The sequence below is a fragment of the Octopus sinensis genome, linkage group LG23, assembly GCF_006345805.1.
Source record: "Octopus sinensis linkage group LG23, ASM634580v1, whole genome shotgun sequence".
NCBI classification, from domain to species: Eukaryota; Metazoa; Mollusca; class Cephalopoda; order Octopoda; family Octopodidae; genus Octopus; species Octopus sinensis.
The window spans coordinates 5,255,710-5,273,584 of record NC_043019.1 but is presented as its reverse complement, the minus strand read 5'-3'; the positions used below and the strand labels follow the sequence as shown (position 1 = coordinate 5,273,584).

Below are 17,875 nucleotides of genomic sequence, written 5' to 3'. Positions count from 1 at the left end.
ATAACATGTGATATATATACATGTGATATATATATATATATATATATAAACATGTGATCTCTTAAGCACCACCAACTCAAATATTTTCTCCTCTGTCTTCCCTCCTTGGGATCTTTCCTTCTCCTTGTTTCCGACGAACAGCTCCGCTCGAAACGTTAAACCCTCCTTCCCTTCTTTCCTGAGCGTCAATAATACTTTAATTGTTCCACGTCCTGCGTTGCTGTTTTTTTCTCTTTTTTTCTGTGTTTTCTTGTTTGGATTAACTTTATATATATATATATATTATATATATATATATATATATATACGGAGTAAACACATAAATGTGAAACAGGTGGAAAAAAGAGTACTCAAATACCAGTGGTAGAGTAATATGCTTTATTTAAAGCAGCAGAAAATTCAACAAAACCTGTTACTCTGAGTTTCCCGTTGCCATTCATAGGACAGTTTTTACAACGGGAAGCTCAGAGTAACAGGTTTTGTTGAATTTTCTGCTGCTTTAAATAAAGTGTATATATGTGTGTATATATATATATATATACCAGAGAAGCTGGGAAACTTGCCCCATGCTTACAGAATTATGTGGACTAACCAACTTTTGTTTCTTGTTTTTCTCTAGTGTAAAAGATCTTCAGAGCAAATTCCAGACTGGAGACATCACAGAAGTGGTGAGACCATTTTTGTTTCTTTGACATTCAGTAATCCCTTGACTATCGCAGGTGTTATATTCCGAAACCCCCTGCGATAGGTGAAAATCTGCAAAGCAGATACAGTACTGTATACTGCATATTTTTTATATTATTTTTATAATTTGTATATACTTATTTTATTATAAATGCAGTGGAGGCGCAATGGTCCAGTGGTTAGGGCATCGGACTCGCAGTCGTAGGATCGCGGTTTCGAGGCTCCGGCATGGGGTGGTAGCGATCCCTGCTGTACTCTTTCGCCACAACTTTCTCTCTCTCTTTCTTCTGTTGGCCTGCTCGCTTAGCCAGCGGGGTGGTGTTATTTGAAGGCTAAAACAATGCGAAGCGCATTGTGACCAGCGATGTGTAGCAACATCTGATAGCCTGGTCGATCACGGTGATCACAAATGCAAAACAACACCACGGACGAATTTGACGTAAGCTTAAAAAATAAACTGCGATAGGTGAACCGCGATATGATGAGGGGTTACTGTATAGTTTTTTTTTTGTGTTTGCATTTAGTCTTTTTTATTGTTTTTGTTGCTTTACCCCCAACTCTAAATCACTTGACAGTGACTTTAGCAGAATCATTAAATATGGGACAAAATGGCTTTGTGGTATTTATTCCAAATCCTTTCATTTAGAGTTAAAATCTGACCAAGGGTCAATTTTACCTTTCGTCCTTCGGGAGTTGATAAAGTGCTAACCCGCAACACTGGTCGTTGTTGGACTGTATACCTTGTATTTTATGGGGTCTGTCTCTTGGAAATCCAATCCTGGCTTCCTTGTCTTAATCCATTGACCAGTTTAATGATGGATTAAGTCTACCCATCACCCATCCTTGATACCCTTCTAGCCAGCCTTTGATACCTTTAGCTGAATTCATTTTGTTGCAAGCATTTAGGCCAGATTTCTGGTCTCTTTCTCACAAAGCCCTTCTCTCCTGATTAAACAATAAAAAAAATATGCCACATTCTACCCTACCATTGTAGCATGGTATGTTCAAAGTTTGTAAAGTTGTATCACCTGATCTACAGGTCTACAAAGTTGTATCACCTGATCTACAGGTCTACAAAGTTGTATCACCTGATCTACAGGTCTACAGAACCAAAGTGTTGGACCTAGGGTGAAACATAGGAATACAATTCATGGTTACAAAGCATGTCAACCCATGTGACCCTCTCTTAACCCTTTCATTACCAACCCGGCCAAAACCGGCTCTGTAGTACAAATGTCTTGTTTTCATAAGTTTTGAATTAATATCTTCCACCAAACCTTAGTCACAATTTATGTTCCTAAAACTAGCTGAATGATAACTAAGTTATTTTACTAAATTCTTTGTTATATTTAACCCTTCTGATACCAACCCAGTTGAAACCAGCTCTGGCTCTGTAGTACAAATGTCTTGTTTTCAAAAATTCTGAATTAAAATCTTCCACCAAACCTTAGTTACAATTATGTTCCTAACACTAGCTTAAGTTATATACTAAGTTATATTACTAAATTCTTGTTATATTTAACCCTTTTGATACCAAGCCGGCTGAAACCAGCTCTGGCTCTGTAGTACAAATGTCTTGTTCCATAAGTTTTGAATTAAAATCTTCCACCAACCTTAGTCACATTTATGTTCCTAAAACTAGCTGAATGATAACTAAGTTATTTTACTAAATTCTTTGTTATATTTAACCCTTCTGATACCAACCCAGTTGAAACCAGCTCTGGCTCTGTAGTACAAATGTCTTGTTTTCAAATATTCTGAATTAAAATCTTCCACCAAACCTTAGTTACAATTTATGTTCCTAACACTAGCTTAAGTTATATTACTAAGTTATATTACTAAATTCTTTGTTATATTTAACCCTTTTGATACCAAGCCGGCTGAAACCAGCTCTGGCTCTGTAGTACAAATGTCTTGTTTCCATAAGTTTTGAATTAAAATCTTCCACCAAACCTTAGTCACAATTTATGTTCCTAACACTAGCTTAATGATAACTAAGTTATTTTACTAAATTCTTTGTTATATTTAAAGTAATTGAAAGAAACACAGAGCATCTCAAAATAAATACAGTAACGAAAGGGTTAACATTATTTGTAGGGTTTTAAACACACTTATTATGTACCAAAACCCTTCATGGTCATTTGGTTCCCACTGGCAAAACATATATGGGTATATTAGTTAATGTAGTCCAGGCACCCATGAAGGTGCAATGGCTCAGTGGTTAGAGTGTCGGGTTCACATGAGGTAGTGAGTTCGATTCCTGGACTGGGCTGTGTGTTGTGTTCTTGGGCAAGACACTTTATTTCACATTGCTCCTGTTCACTCAGCTGTAGAAATGATTTGTGACATTACTGGTGTCAAGCATCATCAGCCTTTGCCTTTTTTCTTGGATAACATTGGTGGTGCGAGAAGGGAGGCTGGTATGCATGGCCGACTGCTGGCTTTCCATAAACATAGATCAGGCGCAGGAGTGGCTGTGTGGTAAGTAGCTTGCCTACCAACCATATGGTTCTGGGTTCAGTCCCACTGCGTGGCATCTTGGGCAAGTGTCTTCTACTATAGCCTCGGGCCAACCAATGCCTTGTGAGTGGATTTGGTAGACGGAAACTGAAAGAAGCCTGTCGTATATATGTATATATATGTATGTATGTGTATGTATATGTTTGTGTGTCTGTGTTTGTCCCCCTAGCATTGCTTGACAACCGATGCTGGTGTGTTTACGCCCCCATCACTTAGCGGTTCAGCAAAAGAGACCGATAGAATAAGTACTGGGCTTACAAAGAATAAGTCCTGGGGTCGATTTGCTCGACTAAAGGCGGTGCTCCAGCATGGCCGCAGTCAAATGACTGAAACAAGTAAAAGAGTAAAAGATAATACAACCTTGCCTGAACTTGTGTCTCCAAGGGGAACTTTCTAGGTGCAATTCCACGGTCATTCATGACCAATAGGGGTCCCTTTTAGTCCAGGCACCTGTGCTGGTGTCACATAAAAGGAACTTGTGCTGGGACACTTAAAAGACACCCAGTACACTCTGTGGAGTGGTTGGCATTAGGAAGGGCATCGAGCTGTAGAAACCAAGCCAAAGCGGACTGGAGCCTGCTAAGGCTCTCTGGCTTATCAGTTCCAGTCAAACTGTCTTACCCATGCCAGCAAGGAAAGCACACACTAAATGATGATCCATGCTGGCATGGGTTGGACAATTTGACAGAAGACTGGTAAACCAGATGGCTGCACCAGGCTCCAGTCTTGATCTGGCAGAGTTTCTACAGCTGGATTCCCTTCCTAACGCCAACCACTTCGAGAGTGTAGTGGGTGCTTTTAAGTGCCACCTGCACAGGAGCCAGTCCAGTGGCACCGGCACAAGTGCCAGTGAGGCGATGCTGGTAACAATCACGCTCAAACGGTGCTTTTATGTGCCACCGGCACGGAAGCCAGTCAGCTGCTCTGGCAACGATCACGCTCGGATGGTACTCTTAGCACTCCACTAGCACGGATGCCAAATCATAATTGGTATCCTTTTGATCTCAGGTCTGTTGGATCAAGGCTATCCTGGAGTTAAGCAACAATAGGCATACTATTACTACAATGACTCTCACCTGTGAAATTTTGTTGTGAGAAATTATTTGGAAGCCCATTCTTGTTGTTGGGTGGTAGATTTCACTCCGTTTAATACCTATTTCTTGACTGCCCACAAGGGGCTAAACACAGAGAGGCCAAACAAGGACAGACAAACGGATTAAGTAGATTATATCGACCCCAGTAACTGGTACTTATTCAATCGACCCTCGAAAGGATGAAAGGCAAAGTCGACCTCGGCGGAATTTGAACTCAGAACGTAACGGCAGACGAAATACTGCTAAGCATTTCGCACGGTGTACTAACGTTTCTGCCAGCTCGCTGCCTTGTTCAATACCACCATCTGGCTCTTAGTGGGCTTTTATAGTCTGGGAATAACAGCCTTCATTCCTGTTATTACTAACAAGCTATGCACTTCCTCCATATTTTACAGTTTTTTTTACATCTCTTAAAGATGAAGTAACCTACTAAAATGACATAACTGACCAGGTGAACTTAGCCATTTGATAAATAGAGGTAAATAGAATGAGTATCAAAGTCCTGAAGGTGCATCTGGCCAACTAAAACCTTTCAAGGTGCTGCTCCAGCATGGGCACCATCCAAGACACGACCACCTCATCCATATGCTAAGCAGCATTTCATCCGTCTTTCTGTTCCGAGTTCAATGTGTTTCTTGTGTCTGTCCCATTTTCAGGATTACTGGAACCAACTCTGTGAGAAGTTCAGCCATGTTCTCACTGGAGCAGCGAAGGACGAGATCCAAGCCTTGGAGACGGAATTGGAAGAAGAATTATTGACCATTGTAAGTATTGATTGATTGATTGATTGATTGAATGATGTTGGTTTTTAGTCCCAGGTCAATCTTGATTGATGTCGTTTAGTTTCAGATAAGTCCTGATTGACCATAGGTGTTCCAGCCATGCCCATTCTGTCAATTTAGTGGTGTGTCTAGGACTAACATTATCCAATGAGTCTTTTCTTTATTTGAGAATATATTTTATCATTTGAAAAAGGTTTGGCTGCTATTTCTTATTTCTTTATTGCCCACAAGGGGCTAAACGTAGAGGGGACAGACAAAGGGATTAAGTCGATTACATTGACCCCAGTACGTAACTGGTACTTAATTTATCGACCCTGAAAGGATGAAAGGCAAAGTTGACCTGGGCGGAATTTGAACTCAGAACATAATGACAGACGAAATACTGCTAAGCATTTCGCCTGGCGTGCTAATGTTTCTGCCAGCTCGCCACCTTTTGGCTGCTATTTCTAGCAGATCACATGGGTGTTGTTGTTACTACAGTTATTCAGCCCCATATCCCTGACACTATAAAAATCCATTATTTATTTTTTTCCAGTCAATGCATTTAGAACTGTGTTATCCAACATGTCCTTCCAGTTTTAAGAGGGAAGAGTGTTATTTGTGGAAGATTTAACTTGTGTTTCTAGCTAACCAAGCCACTGCATTAAAATTGACCTTCTGTTGGTTACGACCAAGAGGGTGTCCAGCTGATTGGATCAACAGAACTGCCTTCTCGTGAAATTAACATGCATGTGGCCGACACACACACACACTCTTAACATAGTCTTCAAGGAAACTCAGCATGATATAGAATTTGAGTGTGATCGTTACCAGCGTCGCCTTACTGGCACTTGTGCCGGTGGCACATGAACAAAACATTCGAGCGAGGTCGTTGCCAGAGCCACTGAATTGACTCCTGTGCAGGTGGCACGTAAAAAAACACCATTTCGAGCATGGCATTGCCAGTACCACAAGACTGGCCCGCGAGCCGGTGGCACGTAAAAGCACCCACTACACTGTCGGAGTGGTTGGCTTTAGGAAGGGCATCCAGCTGTAGAAACTCTGCCAGATCAAGACTGGAGCCTGGTGCAGCCATCTGGTTCGCCAGTCCTCAGTCAAATCGTCCAACCCATGCCAGCATGGAAAGCGGACGTTAAATGATGATGATGATGATATTATCATTTTACACAGTTTAGGTGCAGGAGTGGCTGTGTGGTAAGTAGCTTGCTAACCAACCACATGGTTCCGGGTTCAGTCCCACTGCGTGGCATCTTAGGCAAGTGTCTTCTGCTATAGCCCCGGGCCGACCAATGCCTTGTGAGTGGATTTGGTAGACGGAAACTGAAAGAAGCCTGTCGTATATATGTATATATATATATATATATATATATATATATGTATGTGTGTGTGTGTTTGTGTGTCTGTGTTTGTCCCCCTAGCATTGCTTGACAACCGATGCTGGTGTGTTTATGTCCCCGTCAATTAGCGGTTCGGCAAAAGAGACCGATAGAATAAGTACTGGGGTCGATTTGCTCGACTAAAGGCGGTGCTCCAGCATGGCCGCAGTCAAATGACTGACACAAGTAAAAGAGTTAAGTCCCATTCTTTTTGTGTTGTTTTCTCCTATGCTGTCCCCAATCTTTTATATAAACCCTCACTGGTGAATAAAGAAAAAAATTATTATTATTATTTGACCAAGTCTACCTATTTATTATTCCGTAGTATAGTTGAGTACAGGTCATCAACCAATGTAAACAGTGGTTGCAGGATTGAGGGTTTAGGCTGCAGTGCTGTGTTTAATCCTTTCTCCCATAAGCAAAGTATTTGATAGACTAGCTTCCTATCCAGGAGCAGAGATCTCTCAATTACTAAAATACTTATAAAACTTATGTTCCAGTATATGTAGACACCTTTCTGGGGTTTCTTTTCTGGTTTTTTTTTTCTTAAAACCTGTTTTACAGCAATTTTTTCATGCTTGGATGGGTCAGCTGCAATTATTGTTGGACTAATTTTTCCGGATGGTTGCTTCTTCTACTAAAGTCTCTCAAGCATGTAAGATTGAGTGGTGTCTGTTTTGTGTTTTTGTTTTTTGTTTAGTCAAGTAAACTGGAGCAGGCCTAGTGATCTATGTTGTTCAGGGCCTCAGTATGGGGACAGATGCAACATGGTGGCCCCATTGTGTTCCCACATCAATGGAATGACAGTGGTGTAAAAAAAAAAAAACTTTAAAATAAATAAAACAATAAATTCTTTGAGTGATATTGATCAGTGGTTTATGATTAATGATTTATGATCAATAGTTTTATGATCAGTGAGGGTTATAGTCCAGTCTGTAGGGTGCTTGGTGTTAGGAAGGGCATACAGCCGTAAAAACCATGCCAAAACAGACACTGAGGCCTGGTGCAACTTCTGCCTAGCCAGCTTCTGTCAAACCTATTTCTTTACTACCCACAAGGGGCTAAACACAGAGAGGACAAACGAATTAAGTCGATTATATCGACCCCAAAAGGATCAAAGGCAAAGTCGACCTCTGCGAAATTTGAACTCAGAATGTAGCGGCAGATGAAATACTGCTAAGCATTTCGCCCGGCATGCTAACGGTTCTGCCAGCTCGCCGCCCAGCTTCTGTCAAACCATCCAACCCATGCTAGCATGGAAGGCAGATGCTGATGAGAGTGTGTGACGGTGGTAGGGAGTAGATATATGAAGAGAAAAAGTTCATTGAAATTCTTGCAGTAATTGTGCTAGGGTAGCATGTGGGTAGGTTAATTGGGCATGGTCACAACGGGGAGGGAGAGGCTGATTATAAAACATATTAATGTGACAATAGATGAGCCACTGGCTACCACAGTGAAATCAAGCAGAGATGATTTGTGTGAAAAGGTTCAATATTCTGTTTGGTCAAATTTCCAATTTTTTTTCCCAACTTTCTTTCCCCCCTCTTCTTATATTTTCTCTCTCTCTCTCTCTCCCTCTCTCTCTTTCCAGAAAGGTTTCTGCAAAAAGATGGAAGACATTCTACAACCTCTGTTGTCTAACACACTACCCAAAGTACCATCGCTGAAGCCAGTTCTTGTTAAGCCTCAGGAGGTCACCAAAGACGACACAACACCAGCGTCCAAACGTTCAGCAGAAAAAAAAAATGGCATTAGTGATAGCGCCGAAAATGATGAGGAAGTGGAGCCTGGACTGTCACCGTCCAAGATGGGTAAAACGGATGAGAAGGATCATAACTGTGAGAAGAAGGAATCTACCTCAGTAGCCACTGATGCTATTACTAACGACAACATCCAATCTTCTCCACCTACAACCAGACGGAATGGTCAGAGCTCAAATGGAAGAAACGAGAATGGTGTAGAAGAAAATGGTTTGAAAATTACAGTAAGTAATTGTGTGAGTTGTACTTCTGTGTGAATGTTTTTATGTAAGTGCAGGTCTGGTTGTGTGGTTGAGAAGTAAACTTCTCGACCACATGGTTTCAGGTTCAGTCCTCCTGCATGGCACCTTGGGCAAGTGTCTTCTACTAAAGACCTGCACTGATCAAAGCCTTGCGAATGGATTTTTGTAAATGAAAATGACAAGTGGTTGAAACTTCTGGTGATTTGTTGCGCTTGTGAAGACGCCAGAAGCTAAGTGAAATCACGGTCGTGGTTGTGGCCAGTGCTGGTGATGTGTACAAGGACCCCTGCTTCTGACGTGTACAAGGCATCTGTTCCAGTGATGCGTACAGGGAAACTGGGCTGGTGATGTGTACAAGGAACCCATGTGGGTGGCACGTAAAAGGCACTCATGCCAGTGACTTGTAAAAGACACCCAGCACAATGGAGGGGTTGGTGTTAGGAATGGTGTCCAGCCATAGAAATCAAGCCAAAACTGACTGGCTATGTAAACAAATGCAGAATATACACAGTCGCCTTACTGGCACTTGTGCTCCGTACTAGTAGGGTGCAAAGAGCACCATCTGAGCGTGATCGTTACCAGCGTCGCCTTACTGGCACTTATGCTCATGCTAGTAGGGTGCAAAGAGCACCATCCGAGCGTGATCGTTGCCAGAGCAGCTAACTGACTTCCAGGCCGTGGCACGTAAAAGGGCACCATTCGAGCGTGATTGTTACCAGCGTCGCCTTACTGGTGCCTGTGGCGTGTGTAAAAACATTTGAGCGAGGTCGTTGCCAGTACCGCCTGACTGGCCCCCGTGCTGGTGGCACGTAAAGGCACCGACTACACTCTCGGAGTGGTTGGTGTTAGGAAGGGCATCCAGCTGTAGAAACTCTGCCAGATCAAGATTGGAACCTGGTGCAGCCTTCTGGTTTGCCAGCCCTTAGTCAAATCGTCCAACCCATGCTATCATGGAAAGCGGACGTTAAACAATGATGATGATGATGATGATGATGATGATGATGACTGTTGGTTTTGTCTTTCAGAATGGTCATTCCACAGAAGATGATGTGAAATTTCCAGAAGCAGTTCCGTCGTCTGAACCAGGAAATGATAAAAATCCTCGTAAGTTGATCTTTCGGTCCTTTGTGTATTTAATTATGTGACATGCAGCAAAATATTTCTTGTTTTAATTAAGGAGAGAATTCAGCTCCATCAATGTCAGGTTTTCACTTGGTGACCCTTTTTGGTTATTGCTGTCGTTTAATTCCCAGGTCAGGCTTGATTGAGTTGATCAGGGACCAAAGATATTGAGTGACCAAACATATGATTATGTTGGGTTCAAATATTGGCACAATGCCAGCAAGTTTAGGGGAGAGGAGATGAGTTGATTATGTTGACCCCCAGTGTTTGGTTGGTACTTATTTTATTGACCCTGAAAGGATGAAAGGCAAATTTGAACTCACAAACGTAATGTTGGACAAAATGCCTTTTATCATTTTGTCTGGCATGCGAACATTTCTGCCAGTTGACCACCTTTGAGAAACATATGATCATATTGATGAGAGCTATGATCTCAAAGATATTGATGAGAGCTACAATCAGGGGTATTGATCAAAGATATGGGTAGACCTGATATTCCACATGTGACTATCCTGTTTTTTTTCCCTTCAAATTCTGCTGAGGTCGACTTTGCCTTTCATCCTTTTGGAGTTGATAAAATAAGTACCCGTTTAGTACTGGGGTCATTGTAATAGATTTGTCTCCCTCCACCAAATTCCTGGCCTTGTACATATAGTAGAAAGGATCATTCTCTATCTACACCCTAAGGTCCCCTTAACCCTTTAGCATTCAGATTACTTTGTCAAATATAATACTCTTACTCTTTACTCTTTTACTTGTTTCAGTAATTTGACTGCGGCCATGCTGAAGCACCGCCTTTAGTCAAGTAAATCGACCCCAGGAGTTATTCTTTGTAAGCCCAGTACTTATTCTATCGGTCTCTTTTGCCGAACTGCTAAGTGACGGGGATGTAAACACACCAGCATCGGTTGTCAAGCAATGTTGGGGGGGGACAAACACTGACACACAAATATATATATATATATATATATATATATATATACACACACGATGGGCTTCTTTCAGTTTCCGTCTACTAAATCCACTCACAAGGCTTTAGTTGGCCCGAGGCTATAGTAGAAGACACTTGCCCAAGGTGCCATGCAGTGGGACTGAACCCGGGACCATGTGGTTGGTAAGCAAGCTACTTACCACACAGCCACTCCTGCGCCTGATATTCACATTTTATAAAATTAATCCTGTATTTTTTCATAGTTTTGAGATTTCGAGGATATGCTTGTTTATTTTTAGAATGACATTGCAGGGTAGGTGCGAGAGGCTTAATATGGCCAGTTTGAACAGAAAACAGGTAGACTATCTGAGCCAGATATGACCGGTTTAAATGCTAAAGGGTTAAATTAAAGATAATGGCCTGCTGCATTGTTCTTCTGGTTAAAGAAATAAAAGACCAGATTCTTCAGTTCTGGCAACGAGTACTCTTTTACTTGTTTCAGTCATTTGACTGTGGCCATGCTGGAGCACTGCCTTTAATCGAGCAACTCGACCCCGGGACTTATTCTTTTGTAAGCCCTGTACTTATTCTATCGGTCTCTTTTGCCGAACCGCTAAGTGATGGGGATGTAAACACACCAGCATCAGTTGTCAAGCAATGCTAGGGGGACAAACACACACACATTTATACGACAGGCTTCTTTCAGTTTCCGTCTACCAAATCCACTCACAAGGCTTTGGTCGGCCCGAGGCTATAGTTGAAGACACTTACCCAAGGTGCTACGCAGTGGGACTGAACCCGGAACCATGTGGTTGGTAAGCAAGCTACTTACCACACAGCCACTCCTGCGCCTATATATACAAATTTTTATATATGGAACGCTTCACGAATTTGCATGTCATCCTTGCGCAGGGGCCATGCTAATCTTCTCTGTATCGTTCCAATTTTAGTATGTGTGTTGCCAAAGTGATGTGTAAATTAAAACAAGATTGTTCTTACTTCCAGCTGCCACCCCTGAAAGTCGGAAAAGTAAGTCAAAGCGAACCAGATCTTCGGGAATTCAACCATCCATTACATCAATGTTTGAGAGAATGTAAGTAGATTTGTCTTGGTCTCTTGGAAGTGGGTTAAACTCTTTCATATCCAAAATGTAATACATATTTAATATGTCAAGTGCAATATATATATATTCATTCTCATTGATTTGAATTAACAATGTATTATCTTTGTAACCTTGAGATTTCAAAATTGTTGATTGCTTGTGTTTTGAAAGACATTTTGGGCTGGACACGACTGGTTCAAATGCTGAAGAGAAAATCTGTCAACAGCTATATTAAATGATAGTCATTTTTAGTTTTTTTTTATTTCACCAGTGTCATATCCCGTACAGTGAAGGTGCATGGCTTAATGGTTATGGTATTTGGCTTATGACCGTAAAGATCGATTCCCAGTGGTGCCTTGCGTTCTTCAGCAAGACACTTTATTTTCGCATTGCTCCAGTCCACTCAGCTGGCAAAAATGAGTTGTACCTGTATTCCAAAGGGCCTGCTTTGTCACATTCTGTGTCATACTGAATCTCCCTGAGAACTATGTACAAATATATGGGAAACTACCACCTGTGTCATCATTTGTGAAAAGTAGAAGAGTCCAGTTTGCTGGACATTGTTGTAGAGCTGAAAACAAGGCAATTTCTACTCTTCTCCTCTGGAAGCCATCTGCTCACGATACCAGAGGGTGCACACTCTCCTACCCTGATGTAATCTCCAGGGATACAGGCATCCAGCAACAGGACCTCCTTAATGCTATGATGGACCGTGAAGTCTGGTGTAACATAGTAAATTCCATTGTCTCAACCACGGTCGAACAATGATGATGATGTTAAGGATATGCATGTCTGTGGAGTACTCAGCCACTTGCACATTCATTTCACATACAGGATATAGCACTGATCATTAGTCAGTGTTATATTCTGTATAGTGAAGTTGTGTGGCTTAGTGGTTAGGGTTTTTGGCTTATGAGTGTAAGGCTGTGAGCTTGAATCCCAGTGGTGTGTTGTGTCCTTGAGCAAGACCCTTTATTTCACGTTGTTCCACTCAGCTGGCAAAAATGAGTAGTACCTGGATTTCAAAGAACCAGCCTTGCCAAATTCTGTGTCACGCTGAATCACTCTGAAAACTACATTAAGGGTATGCATGTCTGTGGAGTACTCAGCCACTTGCAGGCTGTTCCGTTGATTGGATCAACTGGAACCCTTGTCGTAATCGACGGAGTGCCTCTTCAGAATATCCTGTATATTTTTCATTTAGAATACAGCATACAGTAATTGCCATTTACAGACGGTTATTGCTATGTCCAGTATAAAGAGTAAAGATCCCCTTTGGTCATGAATGACCATGGAGTTACACCCAGAAAGTTCCCTTCCAAGGCACAAGGCCAGTTGTTTATGGAAGACCAGCAGTCTCCCATGCATACCTATTTCTTTACTACCCACAAGGGGCTAAACACAGAGAGGACAAACAAGGACAGACAAAGAGATTAAGTTGATTACATCGACCCCAGTGCATAACTGGTACTTAATTTATCGACCCTGAAAGGATGAAAGGCAAAGTCGACCTCGGTGGAATTTGAACTCAGAATGTAGCGGCAGACGAAATACCGCTAAGCATTTCGTCTGGTGTGCTAACGTTTCTGCCAGCTCGCTGGTATCTCATGTCTATCAGCCTCCCCTCTCCACACCACCGATGTTATTTAAGGGAAAGGCAAAGGGGCTGATACAGCTTGGCACCAGTGATGTTGCAACTCATTTCTACAGCTGAGTGAACTGGAGCAATGTGGAATAAAGTGTCTTGCTCAAGAACGCGACACACAGCCAGGTCCAGGAATCGAACTCTCTTGATACTCTTGATACTCTAACCATTGAGCCATGTGCCTATATCCAGTATGGTAAGCACTAAAGAGATTCTACAAGTGCTGTCTAATTCACTTAAACATATAGAATTCTTAAAGAGGCACATTTCAATACTGTGCCCAGTTGGTTTATTAGTAAATAGGTGGCTTCTTTTTTTTATGTGCCGCCAGCACAGGTATCATAACTACAATTTCCATTTGATATTTATTTTGATGTTGATGTACTTGACTCAATAGGTCACCATCAAATGGAAATTGTAGTTGTGATACCTGTGCCGGTGGCACGTAAAAAGCACCATCCGAACATGGCCGATGCCAGCGCTGCCTTGACTGGCTTCTGTGCCAGTGGCACGTAAAACGCACCATCCGAATGGCCGATGCAGCGCTGCCTGACTGGCTTCTGTGCCAGTGGCACGTAAAACGCACCATCCGAACATGGCCGATGCCAGCGCTGCCTTGACTGGCTTCTGTGCCAGTGTTACGTAAAACGCACACATCCGAACGTGGCCGATGCCAGTTGGCACGTAAAACGCACCATCCGAACATGGCCGATGCCAGCGCTGCCTTGACTGGCTTCTGTGCGGTGGCACGTAAAACGCACCATCCGAACGTGGCCGATGCCAGTGGCACGTAAAACGCACCATCCGAACATGGCCGATGCCAGCGCTGCCTTGACTGGCTTCTGTGCCAGTGGCACGTAAAACGCACCATCCGAACATGGCCGATGCCAGCGCTGCCTTGACTGGCTTCTGTGCCGGTGGCACGTAAAACGCACCATCCGAACATGGCCGATGCCAGCGCTGCCTTGACTGGCTTCTGTGCCAGTGGTACAGTGAACATAAACGCACCATCCGAACTGGCCGATGCCAGTGGCACGTAAAACGCACCATCCGAACGTGCTGATGCCAGCGCTGCCTTGACTGGCTTCTGTGCCAGTGGCACGTAAAACGCACCATCCGAACGTGGCCGATGCCAGTGGCACGTAAAACGCACCATCCGAACGTGGCTGATGCCAGCGCTGCCTTTACTGGCTTCTGTGCCAGTGGCACGTAAAACGCACCATCTGAACGTGGCCGATGCCAGCGCTGCCTTGACTGGCTTCTGTGCCAGTGGCACGTAAAACGCACCATCCGAACATGGCCGATGCCAGCGCTGCCTTGACTGGCTTCTGTGCCAGTGGCACGTAAAACGCACCATCCGAACATGGCCGATGCCAGCGCTGCCTTGACTGGCTTCTGTGCCAGTGGCACGTAAAACGCACCATCCGAACGTGGCCGATGCCAGTGGCACGTAAAACGCACCATCCGAACATGGCCGATGCCAGCGCTGCCTTGGCTGGCTTCTGTGCCAGTGGCACGTAAAACGCACCATCCGAACATGGCCGATGCCAGCGCTGCCTTGACTGGCTTCTGTGCCAGTGGCACGTAAAACGCACCATCCGAACATGGCATGCCAGCGCTGCCTTGACTGGCTTCTGTGCCAGTGGCACGTAAAACGCACCATCCGAACATGGCCGATGCCAGCGCTGCCTTGACTGGCTTCTGTGCCGGTGCACGTAAAACGCACCATCCGAACGTGGCCGATGCCAGTGGCACGTAAAACGCACCATCCGAACGTGGCTGATGCCAGCGCTGCCTTGACTGGCTTCTGTGCCAGTGGCACGTAAAACGCACCATCCGAACGTGGCCGATGCCAGTGGCACGTAAAACGCACCATCCGAACATGGCCGATGCCAGCGCTGCCTTGACTGGCTTCTGTGCCAGTGGCACGTAAAACGCACCATCCGAACATGGCCGATGCCAGCGCTGCCTTGACTGGCTTCTGTGCCAGTGGCACGTAAAACGAAACCAATCCGAACGTGGCCGATGCCAGTGGCACGTAAAACGCACCATCCGAACATGGCCGATGCCAGCGCTGCCTTGAGTGGCTTCTGTGCCGGTGGCACGTAAAACGCACCATCCGAACATGGCCGATGCCAGCGCTGCCTTGACTGGCTTCTGTGCCAGTGGCACGTAAAACGCACCATCCGAACATGGCCGATGCCAGCGCTGCTTGACTGGCTTCTGTGCCAGTGGCACGTAAAACGCACCATCCGAACATGGCCGATGCCAGCGCTGCCTTGACGGCTTCTGTGCCAGTGGCACGTAAAACGCACCATCCGAACGTGGCCGATGCCAGTGGCACGTAAAACGCACCATCCGAACATGGCCGATGCCAGCGCTGCCTTGACTGGCTTCTGTGCCGGTGGCAAGTAAAACGCACCATCGAAACATGGCCGATGCCAGCGCTGCCTTGACTGGCTTCTGTGGCCAGTGGCACGTTAAAACGCCAATCCGAACATGGCCGAACGTTTTTGTTGCCAGTGGCACGTAAAACGCACCATCCGAACATGGCGATGCCAGCGCTGCCTTGACTGGCTTCTGTGCCAGTGGCACGTAAAACGCACCACCGAACATGGCCTTTTCCGCAACGTGGCGATGCCAGTGGCACGTAAAACGCACCATCCGAACATGGCCGATGCCAGCGCTGCCTTGACTGGCTTCTGTGCCGGTGGCACGTAAAACGCACCATCCGAACATGGCCGATGCCAGCGCTGCCTTGACTGGCTTCTGTGCCAGTGGCACGTAAAACGCACCATCCGAACATGGCCGATGCCAGCGCTGCCTTGACTGGCTTCTGTGCCGGTGGCACGTAAAACGCACCATCCGAACATGGCCGATGCCAGCGCTGCCTTGACTGGCTTCTGTGCCAGTGGCACGTAAAAAGCACCATCCGAACGTGGCCGATGCCAGTGGCACGTAAAACGCACCATCCGAACATGGCCGATGCCAGCGCTGCCTTGACTGGCTTCTGTGCCAGTGGCACGTAAAACGCACCATCCGAACGTGGCCGATGCCAGTGGCACGTAAAACGCACCATCCGAACATGGCCGATGCCAGTGGCACGTAAAACGCACCATCCGAACATGGCCGATGCCAGCGCTGCCTTGACTGGCTTCTGTGCCAGTGGTACGTAAAACGCACCATCCGAACATGGCCGATGCCAGCGCTGCCTTGACTGGCTTCTGGGCCAGTGGCACGTAAAACGCACCATCCGAACGTGGCCGATGCCAGCGCTGCCTTGACTGGCTTCTTTGCCAGTGGCACGTAAAACGCACCATCCGAACGTGGCCGATGCCAGTGGCACGTAAAACGCACCATCCGAACATGGCCGATGCCAGCGCTGCCTTGACTGGCTTCTGGGCCAGTGGCACGTAAAACGCACCATCCGAACGTGGCCGATGCCAGCGCTGCCTTGACTGGCTTCTGTGCCAGTGGCACGTAAAACGCACCATCCGAACGTGGCCGATGCCAGTGGCACGTAAAACGCACCATCCGAACATGGCCGATGCCAGCGCTGCCTTGACTGGCTTCTGGGCCAGTGGCACGTAAAACGCACCATCCGAACGTGGCCGATGCCAGCGCTGCCTTGACTGGCTTCTGTGCCAGTGGCACGTAAAACGCACCATCCGAACGTGGCCGATGCCAGTGGCACGTAAAACGCACCATCCGAACATGGCCGATGCCAGCGCTGCCTTGACTGGCTTCTGGGCCAGTGGCACGTAAAACGCACCATCCGAACGTGGCCGATGCCAGCGCTACCTTGACTGGCTTCTGTGCCAGTGGCACGTAAAACGCACCATCCGAACGTGGCCGATGCCAGTGGCACGTAAAACGCACCATCCGAACATGGCCGATGCCAGCGCTGCCTTGACTGGCTTCTGGGCCAGTGGCACGTAAAACGCACCATCCGAACGTGGCCGATGCCAGCGCTGCCTTGACTGGCTTCTGTGCCAGTGGCACGTAAAACGCACCATCCGAACGTGGCCGATGCCAGCGCTGCCTTGACTGGCTTCTGTGCCAGTGGCACGTAAAACGCACCATCCGAACATGGCCGATGCCAGCGCTGCCTTGACTGGCTTCTGGGCCAGTGGCACGTAAAACGCACCATCCGAACATGGCCGATGCCAGCGCTGCCTTGACTGGCTTCTGGGCCAGTGGCACGTAAAACGCACCATCCGAACATGGCCGATGCCAGCGCTGCCTTGACTGGCTTCTGTGCCAGTGGCACGTAAAACGCACCATCCGAACATGGCCGATGCCAGCGCTGCCTTGACTGGCTTCTGGGCCAGTGGCACGTAAAACGCACCATCCGAACATGGCCGATGCCAGCGCTGCCTTGACTGGCTTCTGGGCCAGTGGCACGTAAAACGCACCATCCGAACATGGCCGATGCCAGTGGCACGTAAAACGCACCATCCGAACATGGCCGATGCCAGCGCTGCCTTGACTGGCTTCTGGGCCAGTGGCACGTAAAACGCACCATCCGAACATGGCCGATGCCAGCGCTGCCTTGACTGGCTTCTGTGCCAGTGGCACGTAAAACGCACCATCCGAACATGGCCGATGCCAGCGCTG

At 46.0% G+C, this 17,875-nt stretch overlaps 1 protein-coding gene and 1 non-coding gene across 2 annotated transcripts in view; one reads left to right on the top strand and one right to left on the bottom strand.

Annotated features, from left to right (window-relative positions):
- LOC115223392 (DNA (cytosine-5)-methyltransferase 1-like) overlaps positions 1 to 17,875 on the top strand; it is an 88,746-nt gene that overhangs the window by 3,583 nt on the left and 67,288 nt on the right. The window contains exons 2-6 of the mRNA XM_029793905.2: positions 620 to 668; positions 4,955 to 5,062; positions 8,048 to 8,440; positions 9,484 to 9,562; positions 11,517 to 11,604. Of these exons, the coding sequence (XP_029649765.1) occupies positions 620 to 668; positions 4,955 to 5,062; positions 8,048 to 8,440; positions 9,484 to 9,562; positions 11,517 to 11,604 (717 nt within the window). The remainder of the gene's footprint in view (positions 1 to 619; positions 669 to 4,954; positions 5,063 to 8,047; positions 8,441 to 9,483; positions 9,563 to 11,516; positions 11,605 to 17,875) is intronic.
- LOC115223739 lies at positions 11,379 to 11,482 on the bottom strand. The gene has a single exon (XR_003882829.1). It is a non-coding gene; the product is annotated as a U6 spliceosomal RNA (small nuclear RNA).